Source organism: Oryctolagus cuniculus, chromosome X, assembly GCF_051225735.1.
Source record: "Oryctolagus cuniculus isolate XC-2025 breed Fujian yellow rabbit chromosome X, ASM5122573v1, whole genome shotgun sequence".
NCBI lineage: Eukaryota > Metazoa > Chordata > Mammalia > Lagomorpha > Leporidae > Oryctolagus > Oryctolagus cuniculus.
Window position 1 is genome coordinate 37,590,407 of NC_142888.1, and position 26,588 is coordinate 37,616,994.

A 26,588-nucleotide genomic window follows, 5' to 3' on the forward strand; every position below is an offset into this window, starting at 1 on the left:
GGCACCACGGCTCACTAGGCTAATCCTCTGCCTTGCGGCGCCAGCACACCGGGTTCTAGTCCCGGTCAGGGCGCCGGATTCTGTCCCGGTTGCCCCTCTTCCAGGCCAGTTCTCTGCTGTGGCCAGGCAGTGCGGTGGGGGATGGCACAAGTGCTTGGGCCCTGCACCCCATGGGAGACCAGGATAAGTACCTGGCTCCTGCCATCAGATCAGCGCGGTGCGCCAGCCACAGCGCCCTGGCCGCGGCGGCCATTGGAGGGTGAACCAATGGCAAAGGAAGACCTTTCTCTCTGTCTCTCTCTCTCACTGTCCACTCTGCCTGTCAAAAAAAATAAATTAAAAAAAAAAAAAGAAAAATTGTAGTAAGTGCTTCCAGGCTATATGTATAATGTATATGTGAAACATAAATGAAGTTCATGTTTAGACCTATGTCCAATCCTAAGATATCTCATTATAAATAGATATTCTGAAATCCCTGAAATCTAAAAAAGTTCTGGTTCTAAACATTTAATTAAAAAAAATCTAGGGCTTGCAGTGTGTTAAACTACCACCTGAGACACCAGCATTCCATATGGGTAACTGGTTCACGTCCCAGCTGCTCCACCTCTGATCCACCTGCAGCTAATGTGCCTGGGAAAGCAGCGAAAAGATGGTCCAAGTCCTTGGGCCCCTGCTACCCATGTGGGAGACCTGGAAGAAGCTCCTGGCTACTGGCTTAAGCTTGGTCTAGCCCTGGCAGTTTTGGCCATCTGGGGAGTGAATCAGCAGATGGACGAGTTCTCTAGACAGACAGACAGACAAAGAGAGAAGAGATAGTCTTCCATCTGCTCATTTACTCCCCAAATATCCACAACAGCCAGGGTCAGGCAAAGGCTCTCAGGGTGTGCAATAGCAGGATTTAAGCACAGACACTGCAATATGGGATGTGGGTGCCCCAAGTGGTGTTTTAACCACTGTACTAAATGCCTGCCTTGGTCCTGAATACTGTGAATATGTGATATTCAATCTGTATAACCAAATAATTCAACCATATTTTGACATAGAATCCAAATTTTAAACTTTGAGATACTTTATTAAATGAAAATACTCTAAAAAGAAGATTTTATATTTAACAGTGGTTCTGAAAGAAGGATTATGGGTAATCATTTTTCTTATGGTAAACAATATACTTACAATGGCCTAAAAGGCCTTGCTTCTCTGGCCTCATCTTTTGCCCCTCACATACAGTGTCAGCTATAGTTTGTGGAGTCTAGTAAAAATAAAAAGTGGGATTCCCTTTTCAAAAAAAAAAAAAAAAAAACAGAAAAAAAAGATTTTTTTGCTCTTTCTTCCATGGTTTCTCAATTTACCATGGATGGGGCTTCTATCTGCTATTTACTGTCCTGCTCCCTGGGATATAGGGCTATTCAAAGGGCAAGTGCAGTCCCTCACATGTTCCCTGGGACCCCACCCCTTGACGCAGTGTACAAGGTATATGTACATGACTTGAATCTATATCTGCATCTGAGCCTGGTGCCCCAAGTAGCTAGCCAAAAACCTGTTTGGGGAGGCAGCAGGAGGTAGGACCACACATGAGACAGGAGTCTTAAGTGCCCAGCACAGGCTCCATGGTCCTATTACATACAAAACATAACTTCGAAAGTAAAATTATTAGGATTTCAAGATGACAACTGCAGAGTATTAACCCTCAAGCATGGGTCCCCAAGTGACTACAGTGGTCACACACCCCTGAAGCCAGCTCTGTTCTAAAAAAAAACCAGCTGCACTCTCAGTGCCATGTTCTTTCTAGCCTCTGGACTTGACTGCACATGGCGCTCTCTGCCATGAACAATCCTCTTTCTTGCTGCCTTGGTCAGCCCCACACACTAGTCCCTATTTCAGCTCTCACCAAGCTGACTGGCAACTACTCCCTTACTTGCTGTCTGCCCTCACTACATTAGGTAGACAACATATCTTGCTCACTAAAAGTCCTTATCTTCCCCATCTTCCAGTCTTGCTTTATTTATTTTTCAATTCAATTCAACAAACATACATTGGGCTAGATAACTCCTCAGCTCAGGGGCACAGAGAGATGAAAATCAGGCTATTGCTGCACTTTCTCAATAATTATCACCAGGAACCAAGAGTAATTAGTGCTGTTTTGCTCTGGGTGGCTTCCTCAGGGAAGAAGACAATTATGACAGCACCAGGTCTCAAGATTAAGAATTATCCCCAAGATGTACTGCAAAACCTAGCACAGACACTCAAATATTTGTTAAGTAAATGAGTGCATAAATTCAACCAATATTGATTAAACACAGACACTGTCTTCATGGAGTAGACATTCTAGAGATACAGACAAGTGGAGCCAGAAATATCAAAAGTGCTAAAAAATAAATAAGGCAAGGTAATAGGATGGTGAGTGGCAGAGTAAATGTGAAGCTAGCAGCAAAGGAACTGAGAAGAAAACTGAGCTATAAACTTCTTATAAATTATGGTATTTAATCTCCACAACAAATCAGGGCATTCTGTGCAGTATTCTGAGACACTAAAGTACAGAGGTTAAAAATTCCTGTCTCCCAGGCATTTGGGGAGTCAACAGTAGATAGAACTTCTCTGCGTCTCAAATTCAAAAATGTTGATTAATTTAAATTAAAAAGCCAGAAGCTGAGGCATCTACCTTTCCCACCAATGGCTCCCAGTCCTCCAGACACAAAGGACTTGGAGGACTGCAAAGGACACAGAGCAAGTTCCAGTGACCTGGGAAATCTTTTCTTTGTCTACCTAGTCCCCAGCATGTGAGTCTGCCATATAACAGGCTTCATTAAATTCTGTATGCACCAACAGAATAACTGCATATGTGCTGGCACGCACACAAAACAGGTTACCTCTGTCTCCAAAAATATGAAATTAAAAACCTCTCCTTTACTCTCTCACTGATCCATTACTCTGTTCCCCTTTACATTAAAACTCCACAAAATCCAATCTATCAGCAATTCCTGTATCAATATATATTCAAAATCCAACTACTCTCATCACCACTGACTCTGGTACAAGTCACCAATATGTAACCAGATCAATGGTTCTCAAGTTTTAGGGACAGAATCACCTAGAGGGTTTGTCAAAACAGACTCCTGGTCCAGTGGGTTAAGACACAGCCCACAACATCGATATCCAAAATCAAAATGCTGGTTGGAATCCCAACTGTTCTGGTTCTTATCTAGCTCCCTGCTAATGCACCTAGAAAAGCAGTGGCTAAGGGCCCAGCACTTGGGTCCCTGTCACCCATGTGAGAGTCCCAAATGGTGTTCCAGGCTCCGGGCTTTGCACTGGCCCAGCCGCAGCCATTGCGGCCATTTGGGAAGACCTCTTTCTTTCTCCGTCTCTCCCTCTCTCTCTGGCACTCTGCCTTTCAATAAATAAATAAATAAATCTTTATTAAAAAACAACAAAGATTCCTAGGCCTTATCCTCAGAGATCCTGATTCATTAGGTCTGAGGTGGGGCTTATAAACATGTGTTTCAAGTGAGCTCCCAGGGGATGTTGATGCTTCTGGTCCAGACTACACTTTAAGGAATAATAATCTACAGTAGCCCCCAGATTCTTCAGCTTCCACCCTTGCTCTTCATCTTGAGTTCATCCTCACAACAGCCAAAATCTAATTCAGATAGCAACTCTCCATTGCTCAAAACCCCTCTGTGGCTCCCATAACAGAGTCTTTACAATGGCCTACAGGGCCCTACACCTAGGTTTCTCAAACTTCTGTGTGCACCACAATCACCTGAAGGGCTGTTAATCACCTGGGCCCTGCCTCCAGAGTTTCGGATTCAGTAAGGCTAGGCCAGTTCTCAGGTAATGCTGATCCTGCTACTCTGGGGACCCCACACAAAGGATCACTGCCCTCCATGATCTGTGCCTCTACCCTTAACATCAACTTCTACTACTATCCTCCTCTGTTCCAATAACGTTGCCTCCTGGCTGTAACTCCAGTGGCAATGTGCTAGTCCTGCTCCTCACTCAGGTCCTTTATTTTTTCTACCTGGAACACTCTTTGCCACTTTAGCACTTCCCCGACTTAGTGTAAGAGATGACAGAGGTTCCCTTCCTCTCACTTTGCTTCAGGCTTTTGCTCATGTGTAACCCATACATAATCACCCTACATAAAATAATCATGGTGGGCAGGTATGATGGGAAGAGTAACTATATACCTGAAGTTGTACTTATGAAATTTGTATTTTCATTGGAAAATAAAATAAAATAATCATGGCTCCACCCCTGGAATGGCACTCCTTCTCCTGCCCACCTTGCTTTACTTTTATCATCTATTATCACTTGGTACACAATACATCTAACTGTTAGTTTACTGCTGTATCCCCCCACCCCCAGTGTCTAGAGCAGTGCCTGGCACATAGCATATATCTGTTAATAAGAGTGCATAAATGAGGGGCCGCTGTGGCGTAGAGGGTAAAGCCACTGCCTGCAGTGCTGCCATCCCATATGGGCGCTGGATTGAGTCCCAGCTGCTTCACTTCGAATCCCGCTCTCTGCTGTGGCCTGGGAAAGCTGCAGAAGATGGCCCAAGTCCTTGGGTCCCTGCAAGAGGTGGAAGAAGTTCCTGGCTTCAGATCGGTGCAGCTCCAGCCTTTGCAGCCAACTGGTGAGTGAACCAGCAGATGGAAGACCGACCGACCTCCCTCTCTCTCTCTCTCTCTGCCTCTCCTTTCTCTCTCTGTGTAACTCTGAATTCAAATAAATAAATAAATCTTAAAAAAAAAGAGTGCATAAATGAATGACTAAATTAATGAACCTATCTAATCTATCTTGAGATTATCTAGAGGTCACAACTCTTATCCATCTCTATATATAGTTTTTAAAAATATCTGTGGCTCTGTGGGCCAAAGGATCTTTACTTTTAAATTTGAAAGAGTTACAGAGACAGAGAGGGATGGAGAGAGACAAGTGGTGAGGGCAGGGCAGGGTAGGGGGAGAGAAAGATTTTCCATCCACTGGTTCACTCCCCAAATGGCCACAACAGCCAGAGTTGGGACAGCCCAAATTCAGGAGCCTGTGACTTCATCTGGATCTCCCACATAGGTGATAGGGGCCCAAGTACTTGGGCCATCTTCTGCTGCCTTCCTAGGCACATTAGCAGGGAGCTGGATCAGAAGTGGAGCGGCTGGGACTTGAACAGACCCTCATGTGGAATGCTGGTGTCTAAGATGGCGGCTTAACCTACCGCACCATGGCACTTGCCCCTTTGCATATAGTTCCTTATGTTACTCACTGGCAAACAATAACAATTTACTGCATGATTGGTGATAGTCATAATCCAGTATTTATTGTACCAAGGACTGTGCTACATGCTTTACTGACATTTTTAAAGCCTCACAACAAGTATAGGAAATAAGGATTCTCCATGTTTTAAAGCTGGGGGGCAGTGCTGTGGTGCAGTGGGTTAAAGCCCCGGCCTGCAGTGCCTGCATCCCATATGGGTACCCATTCGAGTCCTGGCTGCTCCTCTTCCAATTAAGCTCTCTGCTATCGTCTGGCAAAGCAGCAGAGGATGACCCAAGTCCTTGGGCCCCTGTACCCACATGGGAGACCCGGAAGAAGCTCCTGGCTCCTTTCTTCAGATCAGCACAGCTCTGGCCACTGCAGCCATCTGGGGAGTGAACCAGTGGATGGAAGACAAATGGTTTTGAACTTGGAGCAAAAATAAGGTTTGTGACTTTATAAGCTCCAATCTTCCCTTACCTTCCACAATTTCACCTAAACCGTCATTTATACTGTCTATAATACTATATATTCTATAGCAAGAGCCCGAGAAATCCAGGTTTGACTTGTGGTTCAGTAGCCAACCAGCTATGTGGCTTGGGGCAATTTATTTAACCTCATGAGGGAAAATAGTTATCTCCAAAGAGCTACTTTAAAGATTATTGGTCACATCGTGTTCTGGAACAATATGAAGTAAATGTACTTCTCCCTATTCCTCCCACTAAGCACAGTTAAAATCTTTGGACATTACATAAAAAACAAACAAGGAGACTCTGAACAGTAGAAAGAAGGCAAAACAACTAAGGACAGTAGGACCTGTTCTCCTGACAGGTGGTGGGTATTAGTAGAGACCAAGTGGGGAACCTGGACTCTCACACCCACATGGCAATAACAAAATGGTACCCTATTCCTGCCAATAAAGCACAATGTCTGAAGAGGCTGGTAAAAATGGAAGTTTTAAATAAGAATCTCATAACAATGCCTGGACTGTCCAGGATATAATTAAAACAATCATTCATCATAGCGAGAACAAAGAAAATCACAACTTGAATGAGAAAAGAAAATAAACTGATGTCAACATTGAGATGACACAGATGCTGGAATTATCTGACAAGGATTTTAAAGGAGCCATCATACAAATGCTTCCATGAACAATTATAAACATTCCTGAAACAGTTAAATAAGAGTGTCAGCAAAAAATAAAAAATTTCTACAAAGAAACAGAAGATATAGAAAAGAACCAAATGAGGGGCCAGCACTGTGGCGCAGCGGGTTAATGCCCTGGCCTGAAGCGCCAGCATTCCATATGGGCGCCGATTTGAGACCCAGTCGCTTCACTTCCGATCCAGCTCTCTGCTGTGGCCTGGGAAAGCAGTAGAAGATGGCTCAGGTCCCTGGGCCCCTGCACCCACGTGGGAGACCTCAAAGAAGCTTCTGGCTTCGGATCAGCGCAGTTCCGGCCATCGCGGCCAATTGAGGAGTGAAGCAGCAGATGGAAGACCTCGCGCGCGCGTGCTTTCTCCCTCTCTCTCTGCCTCTCCTCTCTCTGTGTAACTCTTTCAAATAAATAAATCTTTTTTTAAAAAAAGAAAAGAACACGGCCGGCGCTGTGGCTCACTAGGCTAATCCTCTGCCTTGCGGCGCCGGCGCACCGGGTTCTAGTCCCGGTCGGGGCACCAGATTCTGTCCCGGTTGCCCCTCTTCCAGGTCAGCTCTCTGCTGTGGCCAGGGAGTGCAGTGGAGGATGGCCCAGGTGCTTGGGCCCTGCACCCCATGGGAGACCAGGAGAAGTATCTGACTCCTGCCATCGGATCAGCGCGGCCATTGGAGGGTGAACCAACGGCAAAAGGAAGACCTTTCTCTCTCTCTCACTGTCCACTCTGCCTTTCAAAAAAAGAAAGAAAGAAAGAAAAGAACCAAATGGAACTTCTAGATCTGAAAAACAGAAATTTCATTGGATAAGCTGAACAGCAGAATGGAGTCAACAGAAAAAAGAATCAGTGAACTTGACAACAAAACAACAGAACTTAAACAGAAAGAAAATAGATTGAAAAAAATGAAGAGAGATTCAGGAATCTATATGACTCTAACAAAAGACAAACCCAAAGAAATCTAGGGACATGACTTAATCAGACCCCTAAAAACAAAAGGCAAAGGAAAAATTTTGAAAGTAGAGCAACTACATATTACTTAAAGGAGAACACCAATTTGACTGACAATGGATCTTTCATCAGATCCAAACTATATGCTGTTGGCAAGTAATTCACTTCATACACAGCTACTTCCATGAAGGACAAAAGGAAACAGCACAACAGTTTTCAAGTCCTGAAAGAAAAGAACTGGAATTGCAAGATTCTATTATCAAGTGAAAAGATCTTTCAGGAATTCAAGGGAAATCAGGACATTCTCAGATGAAGGAAAACTATATTTTTTGTTGGTAACAGATCTTACCCTAAAGAATGTGTAAAGAAAACCTCTCTAAACAGAAAGGAAATGATGAAAGGAATCCTGAAACATCAGGAAGTAAGGAAAAACAGGAGTAAAAATATGTATGAATAATGCTTCCTAGCTCCTCATGAATTTTCTAACCCCATGTTTGAGGGTTGAAGCAAAAAATTATAGCCCTGTCTGACATGATTCTCAATGTATGGCATAGCAAATACTTAAGATTAATGATATGATAAACAAGGGAGCATAAAGAAAATTTTTTTTTGACAGGCAGAGTGGACAGTGAGAGAGAGAGACAGAGAAAAAGGTCTTCCTTTGCCGTTGGTTCACCCTCCAATGGCTGCCGCGGCCGGCGCACTGCAGCCGGCGCACCGAGCTGATCCAATGGCAGGAGCCAGGAGCCAGGTGTTTTTCCTGGTCTCCCATGGGGTGCAGGGCCCAAGCACCTGGGCCATCCCCCACTGCCTTCCCGGGCCACAGCAGAGAGCTGGCCTGGAAGAGGGGCAACCGGGACAGAATCCGGCGCCCCAACCGGGACTAGAACCCGGTGTGCCGGCGCCGCTAGGCGGAGGATTAGCCTAGTGAGCCGCGGCGCCGGCTAGCATAAAGAAATTTAAAGAAAAGATTCTACTCTTCAAACTGGTACATTGTTGGCTGTGGTTAAAATATGCATATATGATATAATACACAGAACAAATACTGAAACAGTTCTACAGTGAAATACACTCAAACACACCACAAATAAATCAAAATGGAATTGTAAAAAAGGTTTAAGTAACCCAGAGAAAAGCAGAAGAAAATACAACAGAGGCAGAAAGAAACACATGACTTTCTTCCCAAAAACTAAAAAAAAAAAAAAAAAGAAAAGAAAAGAAAAGAAAAAGGGAGAAGAAAGAAAAGAAAGAAGGATGGGAAGGAGAAAGGAGGGGAGGCGGGGGAGGAGGAGGGAGGGAGGAATGGAATATTACATTCTTAGAATTCTATGTACAAATCATATGGAATCTGAAATCTAAAATAATTAACAAAAATGACAAAATTAAGCTTTAATATATCAATAACCACACTAAAATAGCCTAAATATGCCAATTTAGAAAGAATAACAGGCTTCTTCTTCAAAAGAACACCAAATGGTGGATGATGCCAGTGCAGCGCTGGGGGAGGCTCCAGAGGCCCTGGAATGGGAGGCCAAGGCAGCTTCTGCAGAGGCTTCAGCAGCAGAGGCATCTGGGGCTACAGTTGCAACAGGGGTCCTGGCTGGGAACAAGGCAGTAGAGCTCTAGGAGTCAAGGTGGAGGACAAAGAGTGGCTCCCAAGCTGAGCAGCCTGGTCAAGGACATGAAAAACAGGTCCCTGGAGATCTATCTCTTCTCTCCAGCCCATCATTGACTTTTTCCTGGGGGCATCCCTCAAGGATGAGGTTTTCAAGATTATGCTGGTGCAAAAGCAGAGGCTGCTGGCCAGCAGACCAGGTTCAAGGCATTTGTCGTCATCAGGGATGACAATGGTTACACATGCCTGGGTGTGAAGTGCTCCAAGCAGATAGCCACTGCCATCTGAGGGGACATCATTCTGGCCAAGCCCTCCGTTGTGCCCATGCAGAGAGGCTACTGGGGGAACAAGATTAGTAAACCTCACACCGTGCCTGCATGATGCTGTGGCTCTATGCTGGTGCCTCATCCCTGGACCCAGAGGCACTGGCATCATGTTGGCCCCTGGCCCCAATGAGCTGTTACTGATGGCTGCCATTGATGACTGCTACACCTCAGCCAGGAACTGCACCACAAACCTGGGCAACTTTACCAAGGCCACTTTTGATACCATCTCCAAGACCTACAGTTATCTGACCTCTGAACTCTGGAAGGAGACCGTGTTCACCAAGTCTCCCTATCAGGACTTCACCGACCATCTTGAAAAGACTCACACCACAATTTGTAAAGTCAACAACAGGAGTCACTGTGCACTTACTCCTCATGTAGGATCTCTGTCCTTAATGTGCTGTACATTGAGATTTGATGCTATAACGAGTACTCAAACAGTATATTTCACTTTGTGTTTCTATGGGGGTGCAAACTGTTGAAATCTTTACTTAATGCATACTAAACTGATCCTCTGTAAAAAAAAAAAAAAAAAGAAATTATCAATTCCCAACTTGACTCTCACTGGGATTAAACATGACAATAGGTCTGATCTGATTTCATCATTATTTAAAAAATGATCTATTATTTTTCACTTTATGTTTCTGTGTGGGAGCAAACTGTTGAAATCTTTACTTAATGTATACTAAGCTGATCTTCTGTATATTAAGATAATCGAAAATGAATCTTGATGTGAATGGAAGGGGAGAGGGAGTGGGAAAGGGGAGGGTTGCGGGTGGGAGGGACGTTATGGGGGGGAAGCCATTGTAATCCATAAACCGTACTTTGGAAATTTATATTCATTAAATAAAAGTTAAAAAAAAAAGCAGAAAAAAAAAAGAAAAGACTCACACCAGAGTGTCTGTGCAGAGGATATAGGCTCCACCTGGGGTTAGAACACATGGTTTTACACAAGTAAACTTAATTGTGCTTATTTTAAAAAGAAAGATTAGGGGCCAGGATTATGGTTAGCAGGTTAAGCTGTCACCTATAGTACCAACACTGGCACCTCAAATGGGTACCGGTTCAAGTCCAGCTGCTCACACAGTTCCAATAAAGCACCCTGCTAAAGTGCCTGGGAAAGCAGCAGAAGATGGCACAAGTACTTGGGCCCCTACACCATGTAGGAGACCCAAAAGCTCCTGGCCCCTGGCTTTGGCTTGGCCCAGCCCTGGCTGTTGCAAAAATTTGAGAAGTGAACTAACGGATGGAAGAAATCTCTAATTCTTCCTTTCAAATAAATAAATAAATCTTAAAAAAAAAAAAAAGAAAAAGAAAAGAAAGATTAGCAGAGTGGATAAAAAGATTCCAAACTACATGCTATTGACCAGAAACTCACTTTATATATAATATACAAATAGGCTAAAAATAAAAGGGTAGAAAAATATATGCCATACTATCCTTAATCAAAAGAAAACAAAAATTGCTATAATTAATATCAGGTGAAGCAGACTTTCATGCAAAAAAATTTAGAGACAGAGAAGGACAATATAAAATAACAAAAGGTTCAATCCACCAAGAAGACAGGAGTACAAATGTGTCAAACAATGAAGTTACAAAACATGTGAAGCAACAAATGATACAACTGAAAAGAGGAACAGATTATAGTTGGTCACTTCAACATCTTCCTCTCAACAACTGACTAAACAACTATATAGAAAAATCAGCAAATAGAGAGAATTCAGTTAAGTGACATTTACAGAACACTTCACCCAACAACAGAATACACATTCTTTTCAAGTAATCTTACAACATTTACCAAGATAGGTTATATACTGAGATGTAAAAAAAAATAAATAAATTTAAAGGAATTGAAGTAACACAGACTATATTCTCTAACCACTAGGAAATCAAACTAGAAGTCAACAACAGATTAACAGGAACTTCCACGAATACCTGGAAATAATTCATGGGTCAAACAGTAAGTCGCAAAAAAATTTTAAAAGGCATTTATTTGAAATGGAAAACATAACATATCAAAATTTGTGGGACACAGCTAAATTGGTGCTGAGAGAGAAATTTATAACACTAAATGCTTACATTAGAAGAGTCAGAAAATCTTAATCCAGGCTCTCACCTCAAGAAACTAGATAAAGAGAAGAAAAATAAACCAAAAGCAAACAGAAGAGGTAACAAAATCCATAAATCAATGAAATTGAAAACAGAAAAACAAAAGCCAACGAAACAAAAAGCCTCTTATTTGAAAATATTATCAAAAATGAGAACAAGAAAAATAATGACAAGCCTCTAACAAATGTGATAAAGAAAAAGACATGAATTTTTAATATAAAAAATGAAACAAGATAACACCAGAGGTTGCAGATACCAAAAGAATAATAAGGGAATACTATGACAATTCTATAAACATAAATTTGACAACTCAGATGAAATGGATCAATTCCTTGAAAAGTATACACTACTACAAGACATTCAATACATAATTTGAAATGTTCTATAACTATGAAAGAGAATTCACAATTTTAAAACTCTCAAAAAAACTATGTCATTAGGCAACAAACACATTTAGCATAGTGCCTAGCATGTTAGCTAGTGCTTACAATAACTACAACCATTTCATTTAGATCAGTACAACCTCTCTTAACGAAACTGAGGTTTCACAGAAATTAGATCCTTTGCTAATAAGTTCACAGCCAGAATTTGGACACAGAACTGAAATCACTACCCCTTCCTGTAGAGTATAGAATTCATACCACAGCTAACTTCTTAGGGATATGTCAAATACTTCCTTTATAAAAAGGAAAACTGTAAAGAAGAGAAGTTTATGCCAAAATCCCACATGTCAATAAATACTTGCCAACCAGTTTTAGTCCAGTGCACAGCAATGATTGCCAAATGTTAGGAGGTATCCAAATCATCTGTTTGTTAAAAATATAGATTGAATCCCAGTCTAAGAATTAGCATTTTTAACAAATTCCTGGTTGATGAACCATTACTTTAAGAACAACTAGTACAGTAATGGTATATTAGCCCATCCACGCTGCAATATCAGAAGCTATCACACTCCACAGAAGGCGAAAACAGGATAATGCTGCTTTTTTTTTTTTTTGACAGGCAGAGTGGACAGTGAGAGAGAGAGAAAGAAAGGTCTTCCTTTTGCCGTTGGTTCACCCTCCAAAGTCCACCGCAGCTGGCGCGCTGTGGCCAGCGCACCGCGCTGATCTGAAGGCAGGAGCCAGGAGCCAGGTGCTTCTCCTGGTCTCCCATGGGGTGCAGGGCCCAAGCACTTGGGCCATCCTCCACTGCACTCCCTGGCCACAGCAGAGAGCTGACCTGGAAGAGGGGCAACCGGGACAGAATCCGGTGCCCCAACCGGGACTAGAACCCGGTGTGCCGGCGCCGCAAGGCAGAGGATTAGCCTATTGAGCCACGGCGCCGGCCTGGATAATGCTTTTAATCAGTAGTTCTTTGGGGTGGGCCCCACTAACCAACCAAATCAGAAACACAATGAGTGGCCCCTACCTACTATGTTTTAACAGGTCTGCCAAGTGATCCTGATGCATGCTAAATTTTGAGAGCTACTGCTAAACGAGTCTATGTGTCTTTGCAAAACCCAGTTACAGGAGGAATTAAGCTATTTCATATTTTCTCAAATTTTGAAAACCTGAGCTCTGGAACCAAGTAATTCAAAGTTCAAATCCACACTCAGAAAGTCACGTAACCTCCAAGAGTTCCAGGTTCTCATCAGCTAAATGGAATAGATGCCTCCCTTGCTATGATCTTTCCAAGAAGTATTTTGGCATTACATACTATAATCCCTAACCGCACTCCAAGAAATCTATTTTATAGAAGTCATCAGGGCCAGCGCCGCGGCTCACTAGGCTAATCCTCCGCCTTGCGGTGCCGGCACACGGGGTTCTAGTCCCGGTCGAGGCGCTGGATTCTGTCCCAGTTGCCCCTCTTCCAGGCCAGCTCTCTGCTGTGGCCCGGGAAGGCAGTGGGGGATGGCCCAAGTGCTTGGGCCCTGCACCCACATGGGAGACCAGGAGAAGCACCTGGCTCCTGCCTTCAGATCAGCACGGTGCGCCGGCCACAGCGCGCCAGCCGTGGTGGCCATTGGAGGGTGAACCAACGGCAAAAGGAAGACCTTTCTCTCTGTCTCTCTCTCTCACTGTCCACTCTGCCTGTCAAAAAAAAAAAGTCATCAAAGGTATGTGGATTTAAAATTTGTGAGCTTCAAATAAAAAAGAGGGGCCATGGCCTGTGGAACCAGCATCCCACGTGGATGCCAGTTCAAGTTTCAGCTTCTCCATTTCCAATCCAGCCTCCTGATAATGTGCCTGGGAAAGCAGCAAAGGATGGTGCAGGTCTGTGTGCCCCTGCATAGACACTGGAGACCTGAATGACACTCTGGGCTCCTGCCTTCAGCTTGGCCCAGCCCTGGTTGTTGCTGCCTTTTAGGGAGTGAACCAATGGATGGAGGACCTACCCCTCCACCTTCTGCCTCTTCCTCTCTGTAATTCTTTCAAATAAATAAACAAATCTTAAAAAAATTAAGAGAAAAAATATAATTTGTGGGCTTAACTATTATAACCAGCCATGAAAAGTTCACAGTATTTAGCAACTCTCAACTATACTGAAGTATAAACTTCAATGGAGTACTGTGAGTCTGGCGTGTGTGAGCAATGCACTGAGTAAGCAAGAGCAGCCACCCACCAAGGACCTGATTCTCAGCTAGCTTCCTTGTTCTCTGGCAGCCCATCGAAAGAAGCAGAAGAGGCAAAAGAAAAAATAAGGTTTCTTTCATGGAGCAAAAATTGTGTCAGGGTGGTAACAGAAACACAGGTCTCACCATAGAAGTGTAATTAAAGAGGGGATTGGCCCATAAACTGATTTTCATACTTGTACACCTTGAATGCTTTTTAAAAAGATTTATTTATTTATTTATTTATTTGAAAGGTAGAGTTAGAGGAGGGAGAGAATCTTCCATCTGCTGATTCACTTCCCAAATGGCTACAAAGGCCAGGGCTATGCCAGGAGCCAAGAACTCTTCCTGGGTCTCCCATGTGGGTGGCAGGGGGCCCAGGCACTCAGGCCATCTTCTACTGTTTTCCCAGGTGCTTTAGCAGAGAACTGAATCAGAAGTGGAACAGCTGGAACTTGAACCAGTTTGCCTATGAGATGCTGGCATTGTGGTGTGTGGCAGCTTAACCCACTATGCCACAATGCTGGTCTCAAACCTACAATTCCTAAATGTCCCAGTGGTACTCCTCATAAATGTCAAGTGTCTGCTAGTCAAGGAAGTTTACCACAATAATGCTTTTTCTTTTTAACTAGCATGAATATTAAGAAGCAAAACTTTGGGCCATTGTTGTGGTTACCAGGTAAAGCTGCTGCCCACAAGACTGGCATCCCATATTGCACCAGTTCAAATCCTGGATGTTCCACTTCCAATCCAGCTACCCCGCCAATGGTCTAGGAAAAGCAGTGGAGGATGGCCCAGGTGCTTTGGCCCCTGCTACCATGTGGAAGATCTGGAGGGAGATCCTGGCTCTGGGCTTCAGCCTGGCCCAGTGCTGGCTATTGAGGCCAACGGAGGAGTGAACTAGTGGATGGAAGCTCACTTGCTTGCTCCCTCTCGCTCTCTTTCTTTCTCCCTCCCTTCCCACATGTCCTCCTCTGTAAGCTTCAAATAAAAAAAAAGATGCAAAACCTTTCCAGGTCCCCAAAGTTTACTCACCTCATGCTATTATTTATAATATTAAAAAGTGCAAATAGGGGCCTGCATTGTGGCACAAGTTAGGCTGCTGCTGCCTGCAATGTTGGCATCCTATATGGGCGTCATTCTGAGTCCTGACTACTCCATTCCTGATCCAGCTCCCTGCGCATGTGCCTGGGAGAGCAGTGGCAGATGGCTCAAGTTTTTTGGCCAATGCACCAACATAGGAGACCCAAATGGATTTCCAGGTTCCTGACTTCAGACTGGCCCAGCCCCTGTAGTTGTGGTCATTTTGGGGAGTGATCCAATGGATGGAAGATTGAATGATCAATCAATCAATCTTCTCTCTCACACCCCCCCACCTTTCTCTGTAACTCTGCCTTTCTAATAAATAAAATAAACCCTTTTTAAAAAAGTACAAATAATATAAGTGTACACCCATTAAGGAAATGACCAAGTAACTGGTAACAAATATATGTGGTGGGATATCATCAGAAACCAGGTTTAAGTAAGCATTTAAACACATGGCAAATAACCACATAACATTGGGTAGGAATAAAAGGTTGCAAAATGGTATTTTTAATACAGATTCTACTCTATAAAAATATATGCTTATATTTCAAGTCAAAATATGGGAGTTAATAAAAATGTGCAGTGCATTGTCAAACTGTATACTCATAGATGACATTCATTCCCTTCTTTATTCTTTTACTATACTTTTTTAATAATGAGCATATCTCACCTATATAATAAGGAAAAATTAAAAACATTATTCAAAAGAAAAATACATGGCCGGTGCCACAGCTCAATAGGCTAATCCTCCACCTGCGGTGCTGGCACACTGGGTTCTAGTCCCAGTCAGGGCACTGGATTCTGTCCTGGTTGCTCCTCTTCGAATCCAGCTCCCTGCTGTAGCCAGGGAGTGCAGTGGAGGATGGCCCAAGTCCTTGGGCCCTGCACCCGCATGGGAGACCAGGAGAAGCACCTGGCTCCTGGCTTCGGATCAGCGCGGTGCGCTGGCCGCAGCAGCCATTGGGGGGTGAACCAACAGAAAAGGAAGACCTTTCTCTCTTTCTTTCTCTCTCTCTCTCTCTCACTGTCCACTCTGCCTGTCCAAAACAAAAACAAACAAACAAACAAAAAAAAAAGAAAAATACCTTTCAGGTTTGTGGGTAGATTAAATAATTTATGCAAAATCCTTGTCATAGTGTCTGGCACACAGTAAGCACTTAGGAAGCATTTATTCTCTGTTCCCAGAGTAGAGTTAGGGTCTTTATATTATAAGCAAAAATTCTCCAGGGCTGAACTACACATGTCCCATACAATCCAAAGGGCAACACACAATAGCTTTTCTCATGAACAGTCATTCATTCAAAACTGTACCCAATATCCATTACATATTTAGCACTGAACTAGCTCCAGCTAGCCTAATGAATGACAGACATATTTATAACTATGTTAAAATTATTTGTTTTTAACAAGATGCATACAAAATTTAATGTCAAACCCAGAAAGATTTCTCTAACAGGGGAGGTGTTCTATGAGTTGTAAAGAGAAGGAAATTAATGAGAATGGCATATACAAAGAGGCAGAAGAGAGTACAGAATTTTCCCAGACCTGCAGGTAGTTCAGTCTTGCTGGGACATAATCAAATGAGGAGGAGTGGCAGGAAATGATAGAACAATGAGATCACAAAAGGTCTTGTTTTTCACACAAAAGTTACTAAACTTCATCCTATAGGGGAAACACTGACAGAAGAATGTTTACCTGAGGAATTACTTGATCAGCACTAGCAAAGATAGCTAGAATCCTGAAAGACATCCCCAACTTACTTCCAGGGCAAGGGAAAAGACCCCACCTGCCAGGTTTGTTCCCTCTTAAACAACAAGGGGCAATAAACAGAACTCTGCACCTGGCACACAGTAAATAGTCAATAAAGATCAGTTAAATATGAATTGGGATGCACTGAGTGTGGGCAGTCAGTCCCTGCTGAGGGTCAAATTTTAGTTTAGTCTTGCACATGACAACAGAACAGCTCCTCTGCAAGGGGCTAATGACAGCTAGTGACAACTAACATGCATCAGGAGGGTGGCACCACAGAGTGTAAAAATTCCCCTCATGGTTATCTTTCCATAGCTGGGATTTTAATCCCAATAATGGGATAATATTACACTTTTATTCCACACACTAACCGCTCTGGAATCCTCAGTGACAGGTGCTTATGGGCACACATGGTTAACTTGAGGGAATTCATTAGCAATTTTACTCCTGCTGTTTTACCCAACGTCTCTTTTGCTTAATTAAATTTAGTTGGATGGTTCTGCAGATAAGTACTGTAAATACTATGGCATTTCTGCTTCCAAATTTATTGAGTTCGGGCAAAGTGCTTTATATAGTCCAGAGGATATATTTGATGCACGGTATAGGAAGAGACAATGAGGCTCAGAGAAGCAAAGCAACTTGCCCAAGGTCACTCTGATAGTAAGTGCAAAGCCATGGCTCCAATCCATGTTTGTTGGACTCAAATATCTCAAAAATGCAGTACTGTCTCCCCTGAAGCCAGTGTCTAAGGCAAAATACAAGTACCAGAATACAAAAATGACATTTTCTTTGTGGCTGGAGAGAAAGAGACTCAAATATGTTTTTTTAAAAAAAATTTCAAAAGAAGGGTGCAAAGAAATACATTGGGGAAAACAGAGAAAAAGGGGAAACCAGAGATTAAGGACCTGGCTAGGCCCTGGTTTGCAAGGAGGGAGGAAGGGAGGAAGATGGGAGGGAGGGAGTGAGTGGGTGAGTGAGTGAGTGAGCTAGCAAGCAGGGTACTGGGATGGTAATTAATTATTGGTAGTGGTGGTTGGTTAGAGGGGTGTTTCTGAGCCTGAGCGGGAACCTAAAACAGAGCTGAAGAAAGGAGAGCGAGCAAGTGAGCCACTACACCTTGTCCAGCCTGGCCTGCCCTCCTTACCTGCCGTGAAACCAGTCCTGGCACATGTCACACTCAATCATGAAGCGGGTCACATCGTAAGGCAGCCGGCAGAGGCAATACACGGGCACCGAGGCCATCTTCCCCCTGCCTGGGAGCGTTCCGTGGAGGGCCAGGTTCGTGATGGCAGGAGGGGCCGGAGGCGGCAGCGGCGGCGGCGGCGGCGGCGGCACGCGTCCTCTCTGGACGAAGGCTAGGCACAAACAACACTTTTTACAGAGTGAATCAGGTGTCCCCCTCCCCCGCCGCCCCCGTCCCCGCCCTCGCCCTCGCCCCCGCCCCCGCCTCCAGCCAGGGTTCCCGAGCGGCGGGCGCGTCCGGCGGCGGGATGCAACCCAGCTGGCGCGGCTGTAGGGGGCCCCGGAGCAAGTCCGCCCGGCCTATAGAATTTCTTTCACACGGAAAGAGCGTCGGGCGCTTGGCCGTCCAGGCTCCCCGCCCCCCACCCCCCCCACACCCCACCTCCCCGGGCCCCAAGTCCGTGATAACTTCTTTCCGGGTTTCAGGATAATACCTGACGCCTTTTCAGGAAGGCTTTTAATCCCTCACGGAAAACCCTTCCTCCCCCTTCCCCCCTCGGGGGGCTCGCTTTTATGGGGAGACAAAACCCCAGCCTAAAGAATGAGGCTCGGGGTGGGGTGGGGGTGTGCCTCGCGGAAAGCCCCTTCTTTCACACACCCCCCAAAATAGAGGCAGCCTTGAAAAGTCTGCTCGGGTTACTCGGAAATTATCTCAAAGCCTTCGGGAACAAGGCAGAGCCTACTGGGCGCTCAACTCCAATCACAGTTCTGGGGTCGCGTTTGCTGAGTTTAAATGATCCCTTCCGTCACTCTCAGTCTATCCGTCCGCTCCCGACCCGTCAGGAGTCTCGTCACCCTCCCCACCCCCCAAAAGGAAAGGGATCCCAATTTCAAAACTGATCAGCTCGTCCCCTACTTGAAAAATGGCACGGTTCTCGTTGCACCCCTCAAACTAAAAACCATCTCTTTCCCCAAACCCCGAAGCTGGGTAGAATCTCCTCAGTCTCCCGAAACTAAGCATGGATTGTTTCTTGTCGCTCCAAAACTGGCAGGCATCTCCTCACAGCCCCCTGAAACTCATCAGCGTTTCCGCGTCCCTCCGCCCCCCCCCCCCCCGCCGCCACAAATTGACAGGGATCTACATCATCCTAGAATCTGAAACTGACAGGAATCTCCTCACAGCCCCCGAAACTTACGAGGATCGCCTCACGCCTCCCCAACTGACAGGAACCTCCTCACGTCCCCAAACCTGACAAGAACGTCTTCAATCCTGAACCGTACAAGGGCTCCTCACGCCCGCGGAGCTCAGTCCCAGCGACACGCCGGCGGCCGGGCTCGCTCCGCGGCGGCGCGGCGCCTCGCTCAGCGGAGGCTCGCCGGGCAGTTCCGGCCCCAGCGGCGGCGCGCGCCGAATTCTGGGAGAGACGCCGTAACGCAGCAAACCTTGCTCGCTTTTCCCCTCAAGCCACCCCCCGGGTCGCGAGGTGCTGCCGCCCGCAGGGATTCAGGAGAGCTTTCTCCACAGCACACCCCCACCCCACCCCCCGGCCCGGCCCGTTTGGGCCTACTGGAAACCACGGTTCAGGCCTAGTCCAGCGGCCGCTTCCCCCCCCAACCCCCACCCCACCCCACCCCGGCCAACGGGCTAGTGGCGTTGTCGCTGAGCCGGCAGCAGATAGCAGCGAGCAAATCAGCGAGGAATGAAATGAACCGGCCCCTAGGTCTGAGAAAGACGATCCAAAAAGTCACCGGCAGAAGCCCGGTGGTGGTGGTAGACAATTCAGGGGAGTCAATAAAGTTTATTCAAAACAACGAGGAAGTTGGGGAGGAGAAATATGAGGTAAACAGCTACCATATTGAGAGTGGCGGCACGGCCGCCGAGAGGCGAGCCGGCCGCCATCTTATGAAGGCCGGGCATGCGAGGTAACCGCGGTGGAGGCGGGGAGCAGCGCGCCGGCGACTCCCGCGTGACGTAATCGGGGGCGGAGCAGCACCTTGAGAAAGGAGGGCGGTGTTCAGCTACCTTTAGACCCGCTCGTCTCTTAAAGGTGCCCAATAGCCGCCGAAGACCTTGAGCCAAGAGGCGGAGAAGCCGCCATCTTAGGCGAGGCAGGCGTTTGGTTCCATTTTGAGTGGGGCCAGAAATTTCCTAGCCTTCCTCCTCCTCTGGGCACGCAGGGAGTTAAGCAGTTCTGTCACACACACACGCTCGCGCTCGCTCTCGCTCTCGCACACACTCACACACACGCACTCCTCCTCCTCAGCCTTCTCCTCCTATGAGAAGAGGTGAACTCCACGACTCCAAACTACAAAATTAATAGGCGACGGGGGCGGGCTGCAGCCGGGGTACAGGCAGAGTAGTCCCAGAGGCTCCCGTTCGTTGCGCACCTTCAGCGGCCCCATAAGCTCTTTCCCACGGTCTCCATGTCGCTTGTTCTTTACCCTGTGAGGGAAGCTCTGTCGTTACCCCGAAATACAGCTTGAGAGAAGCCTGCTTCAGAAGCGGGAAGTTAAACCTTGCGCCTTCTGCCACCTCGGCGTTTCAACTTCATCCCCTCCCTCTGTGTTGCTTGGCTCCTCCCTCTGAACTCTTTTGCATTGACCCTGTTACTCAGTTCAAATTGGGTTCATGGATTTTGCTTCACCTGTTCCAAGATTTTCTGACTGCAGCCTGAGGGGGTGGGATTACAAGAGAGGTTGAGTGAATCCAGCTCAAAACACCTGGTCGTGGTTTTCAAAAGCACTCTAGAAATTAATCTAGTTCGCTTAATAGACCTCCTTCTTAAAGGGCCCCAATACTTAAAAAAAAATGTGGGGTTAGCATCTTGGCGTAGCAGGACTCGGCCTGTAGTGTGGGCACCTGTATGGGCACCAGTTAGCACCCTGGCTGTTCCACTTCTGATCCTGCTCTCTGCTATGGCCTGGGACAACAGTGGAAGATGGCCCAGGGGCTTGGGCCCCTGCACCCACGTGGAAGACCCAGAAGCAACTTCTGGCTTCGGCCTGGCCCAGCTCTGGCTGTTGAGACCATTTGGGGAGTGAACCAGCAGATGGAAGACCTTTCTGTCTTTCCCTCTCTCTGTAACTCGACCTCCCAGATAAGTAAATCTTTTAAAAAAACAGAAAATTGTGTGCGTGTGCATATGCACAGTGGCGTACAGCAATTTCCTAATCAGTGCCCTTTGAGTTATGTTCTGACGATACTCATAGTGACGACAGTGTGTTAGGTCCTGGAGTACTTGTACAATGATGAAAAGATTTCCCTCTGCAGTGGGAAATAACAAGCCAGGGCAGGAAACAAGTTTGCAAGTATGCAATTGGAATGGAAGACCCAGTAAGCACACAAATACCTCATGCAAAGAGCAAAGTGAAGCTACGAAACAGCTGGGGCAGTGTGTGTAGGGGGTGGTTCCTGGTTCAGCAGGTTAAGCTGCCACCTTGGACACCAGCCTCCCCTATACCCACATTCCCTAGGAGAGTGCCTGAGTTCAAGTCCTGACTACTCCCAATCCAGCTCCCTCCTAGTACACCTAGAAGTCAACAGGTGATAACCCAAGTGCTTAGGTTTCCGCAAACTACGTGCAGGAATTTGGGGGAAGTGAGTCAACAGATGAAAGATGGCTCTTTTCTCTCTCTCTGTCACTCGGCATTTCAAATAAATAAACAAATAAGATAAAAGAAAGAGCCTCAGAAACTGTTTGCTGCGGCTAGGAAGACGTCAGGAAGATTCGGAGGCTACAGAAATAAACAAGAATAAGTACATAAAAGGATCAACATGTACAAATGCATGGAGGCACATACATTTCCCTAAAGATATTGACTATTGTTGAAACAAAGAGGAAGGACAAAATATAGGTAGGAAGTCAAACTAAGTAAAGAGGGCAAGAAAGATTGCAAAAAATGCAAGAGTTTAGATTTTATCCTGAAAGCAGTAAGAAACCAGTGAAGGGTTTTCAGCAGGAGTAACTAAGTCACACTTGTGTCTTAGCCAGAGGAAATTCCAATTTTAGTGGGATCTGAAGCTTACAGTTTGGGGGAGGGAGGATGTCTTAAAGAAAAGAATAGGTGTAGGGAGTAGGTGGGCCCATTTGACCCAGCAGTCAAGACCCTACTTGGGGAGCCCACCCTGCGGCGTACTAAGTTAAGCCTCTGCCTACGGAGCCAAAATCCCATGTGGGCGGCCAGTGTCCCAGCTATTCCTCTTCCAATTCACCTATCTGCTTAAGGCCTGGGAAAGCAGTGAAAGATGGCCCAAGTGCTTGGGCCCCTGCATCCATGTGGGAGACCTGGAAGAAGCTCCTAATTTTGTCTTAGCCCAGCTCTGGCCTTTGCTCCATTTGGGGACTGAACCAGCAGTTAGATCTGTCTCTCCTTCTCTCTGTAACTCTACCTCTCAAATAAATAAATAAAATAGTAAAAAAAATATTATTTATTTGAGAGGTGGAGTTACAGACAGTGAGAGGGAGAGAAAGAGAGAAAGGTCCTCCTTCCGTTGGTTCACTCCCCAAATGGCCGCAACGGCCAGAGGTGTGCCGATCTGAAGCCAGGAGCCAAGTGCTTCTTCTTGGTCTGCCATGCGGGTGCAGGGGCCCAAGGACTTGGGCCATCTTCTACTCCTTTTCCAGGCCACAGCAGACAGTTGGATTGGAAGAGGAGCAGCTGGGACTCGCACTGGCACCCGGATGGGATGCCAGCGCCACAGGCAGATTATCCTACTGCGCCACAGCAGCGGCACCAATAATCTTTAAAAAAAAAAAAAAAAAGCACCCTACTTGGGACTCTGGAATCCCATATCATAGTGCTTGTTTTAGAGTCCTGGTTCTGTTTTGGATTCTAGCTTCCTGCTGATGCAAACCCTGGGAGGCAGCAGGTGATGGCTCAAGTAGTTGAGCTCCTGCCACCCACATGAGACACCTGGATTGAGTTCTGGGCTCCTGACTTCAGCCAGCCCCTGCTGTTGGGGACATTTGATGAGTGACAGATCTTTCTCTGTCTCTGTATATTTCTCTCTGCCTTTCAAATAAAATGATAATAAGTGGCATGTTTTTGAAGTTCTTTTTTTAAAAAAAGAAATATAGACTTATGGATACAAAATTAGATTCAAAGGTGAGCAAGAAGAGTATTTCTAGAAGCAACTTCTACACCTGGGTAATATGTGTGACTAGAAGTGATATAAACCACATATAAATGTCTGACAAAACTCAAACTCTATTCCCCAAAGCAATGTTCACTTAAGTCATAATGCTATGTAATGCAAGGGAAAGTATGGTCAGGTTCTCAGTGGAAAGGGCAGTTTGAATCGATTGAAGTTTAAACACATTTTGAAACATTATAGGGGCCAGCGCTGTGGTGTAGCAGGTAAAGCTGCCACCTGCAGTGCCTCCATCCTATATGGGTTTCCAGATATGAATGAGACTCTTTTTTATGATTCATTTATTTATTTGAAAGTCAGAATTACAGAGACAGATGGAGAAAGAGAGAGAGAGAGAGAGAACCTTCCATCCACTGGTTCACTCCCCAAATGGCTGCAAATGCTAGGGCTAGCTAGGGCTGGGCCAGGCGAAAGCAAGGAGCCAGGAGCTTCATCAGGGTCTTCCATGTGGACACCAGGGGGCCCAGGGACTTGGGCCATCTTGCACAGCTTTCCCAGGTGCATTAGCAGGGAGCTGGATTAGAAGTGGAACAGCCAGGACTTGAACTGGCATCCATAGGATTGCAGCTAGCACCACAGCACCAGCCCTGAGACTCTATTTATTCATTTATTTTGAAAGCCAGTTACGGAGAGGGAGTGACAGAGAGAGACTCTTCTATCCACTGGTTCACTCCCCAGATAGCCGCAATGGACAGTGCTGGGCCAGGCCAAAACCAGGAGCTTCATCTGGGTCTCCCACATGGGTAGCAGGAGCCTGAATAGTCAGGACATTCTCAGCTGCTTTTCACAGGACATTAACAGGGAGCTAGATCAGAAGCAGAGTAGCTGGGACACATGGGATGCCAGTGTTGAGACAGTGGCTTTATACACTATGCCACAAGATCTATTCATTTATTTGAAAGGCAGAGTTACAGAGAAAGAAGGAGAGACAGAGTGAAAAAGAGATCTTCCATCTGCTAGTTTACTTCCCAAATGGCTAAAATCCAGGAGCCAGGAACTCCATCCAGATCTCTTACATGGGTAGCAAGGGCCCAAGGACTTGGGCCATCTTCTGCTCTCCCAGGTGCATTATCAGGGGACTGGATCAGAAGTGGAGCAGCTGGGACTTGAACAGGCACTCATAGGATGTTAGTGTCACAGGTGGCAGCCTAACCCGCTGTGCCACAATGTGGCCCCAAAAGATGCTTAAGGAGTATACAATCTAATGAGGGAGACAAGGGAAAATGAACAAAGGCTGAGAAAGATCAAACTTTATGTGCTACCTGAAGTATGAGCAACTTGTGTGTGAACAAAGAGTTATAAATCAAACATGTCCAGTCAGTGTGTCAGGAAAGGCTTGACAGGACGTAGCATTTGACCACATACAGTGGAGTGTCTACAATTTGGATATTTGTTCCGCTATTAAATGTCCCCCCAAATACCCATGTCTTAAAGGCTTGGTTCCCCAAAGTCTTAAGTTAACGGTACTAAGAAGGTAGAAACTTAATCCAATTAGGGTGTTTGGAGGTAGGGCCTTTGGGAGGTGATGAGATTGGACTGCATCATTAGAGAGCCCCATGATTAAATCCTGGTGGCTTTATAAAGAACTCTTCCAGCAAGAATGCCATCACCAGATACTGAACCAAATGGGGCCTGCTGATCTTAGACTGTGACCTTTCAAAACTGTGAGTTGAAATATACTCCTTCCTTTGTAAGTAGTTTGTTTCAGATATTTAGTTATAGTGATGAAAAACTGAGTAATGCTGGTACTCACCCTCTGCCCTGAAAGTTCCTCCCCAGTATTCCGGAGAGGTAAGCAGAGGGAGCTTCGAATTTTGAGAAAGGCAAAGCTGCCAGGGAGCTGAACCCAAGGAAGTACGATTTGCTGGCAAAGAAAACTCTAGCCATTGCCAAGTTTGGGAAGCAGCTAGTTGCTTCCCTGTGTGGTCTGGTGCCTTGTCTCTTAGAGGATGTAGTGCACGATCTGGACTGACTGCCATAGCATGAGGGTGCTCTGGAAGCTTTCCTCCAATACCCACCTCCACTTAACAGTTATAAGCTTTTCTTTTTAGTTATACAGATAAGAGATTGCATTCCCATTGTGAGTATTCAAACAGCTAGGGTGAAGTTCACCCCTGACCACCATTCAATCCCTGCTCTTTGCCAACTCATTTCTCGGCAGAATTCTAAGTACTATAGCTGCTGAGAGGAGACATGATGAGGGTCACAGCAGGGAAAAAAGAACACATGTGAGAAAGTACAGTCTTGCCCTAAAACAGATTTGAAAGTACATGGAGAGTTGAAACAAAAGACAAAATGACAAATCTGAGACTTTATCAGGTGGTGCATGGTTCCTTAGATGCATTAGCTTACTTAATCCTTCCAGCCACCCCATGAGGGCGGTGCTAGGATGATCCCCATTTTATAGATGAAGAAGCTGTATATAGAGACTTTAATTCACTTGTTTCGGGCTGCATAGCTAGTATGTGTCCAAGCAGGGGTTCCTGGTGATGCAGGTCCAGAATCCAGGCACATCACCAATCCATTCTATCACTGGTGTGGATTTAACAACCAATGTATAGATGTCATGGAGGAAGGTAATCAATCAACAGTTATTGGCTTGATTTGAACATCAGAAGGAAAACATGCTGTTACACACACTTGGAATAAAAATGAGCAGAATGGTGTCCTAGGTGCCAAACAACGAAGTTGAGGAACACCACTTTCCCCTTCAGGATAATAGGTGCACCATGCAGTTTAAGGCATACTCTTACTGTCTTGAAATCCTTAACAGTTTATGTTCGAACTTGTGTTTTGTAAATGTAACCTGAGAAGCCGTCGCTTTGGTGCAGCAGGTTAATGCCCTGGCCTGAGGCGCCAGCATCCCATATGGATGCCGGTTTGAGACCTGGCTGCTCCTCTTCCAATCCAGCTTTCTACAGTGGCCTGGGAAAGCAGTAGAAGATGGCCCCTGCAGCCACGTGGGAGACCCAAAAGAAGCTCCTGGCTCCTGGCTTCAGATCGGCGCAGTTCCGGCCTTTGTGGCCAATTGGGGAGTGAACCAGCAGATGGAAGACCTCTCTCTCTCTCTCTCTCTGTGTAACTCTGACTTTCAAATAAATAAATAAATCTTTTAAAAAATGTAATCTGAAATGCGAATGGAGCATGCATGAGAGCAGAGGAGATGCACTGAGTGTCAGTGCTCAGTCTCTGGGCAGTGCAGAGAGTGAGCATGCTGACCCATTGGCCAGGCCACCTGGTGTGCACAAGCACATTGGGGGAAGTCCAGGACACCACAGGGCCCAGAGAGGGATATCAGGCCAGCAACCAGAGGGGCAACAGTAGCAGAAGCAGCAGTGGAGCCAGCAGTAGCCACAGCCCTGGAAGAGAGAAGGATCTCTGCATAGGGGCAGTGAGGGGACCCTTGATGAGAGGCAAGCTA

General features: G+C 45.8%; 1 protein-coding gene across 7 annotated transcripts in view; it reads right to left on the minus strand.

Moving 5' to 3' along the window:
• The window catches only part of PHF8 (PHD finger protein 8), a 107,492-nt gene extending 86,909 nt beyond the window's left edge, over nt 1-20,583 (minus strand). For 4 of the 7 annotated variants that reach the window (XM_070067350.2, XM_051827712.3, XM_051827713.3 and 1 more), the window contains exons 1-2: nt 19,212-19,412; nt 17,978-18,188 (exon numbers count right to left, since the gene is read on the minus strand). In XM_070067350.2, coding sequence (XP_069923451.1) covers nt 17,978-18,075 — 98 coding nt within the window. In that variant the 5' untranslated portion in view covers nt 18,076-18,188; nt 19,212-19,412. Of the gene's footprint in view, nt 1-17,977; nt 18,189-19,211; nt 19,413-20,403 lie in introns of those variants that run through there. The other 3 variants (XM_070067349.2, XM_002720027.6, XM_070067348.2) reach the window with 2 other exon arrangements.
• Nucleotides 20,584-26,588: the final 6,005 nt, after the last annotated feature.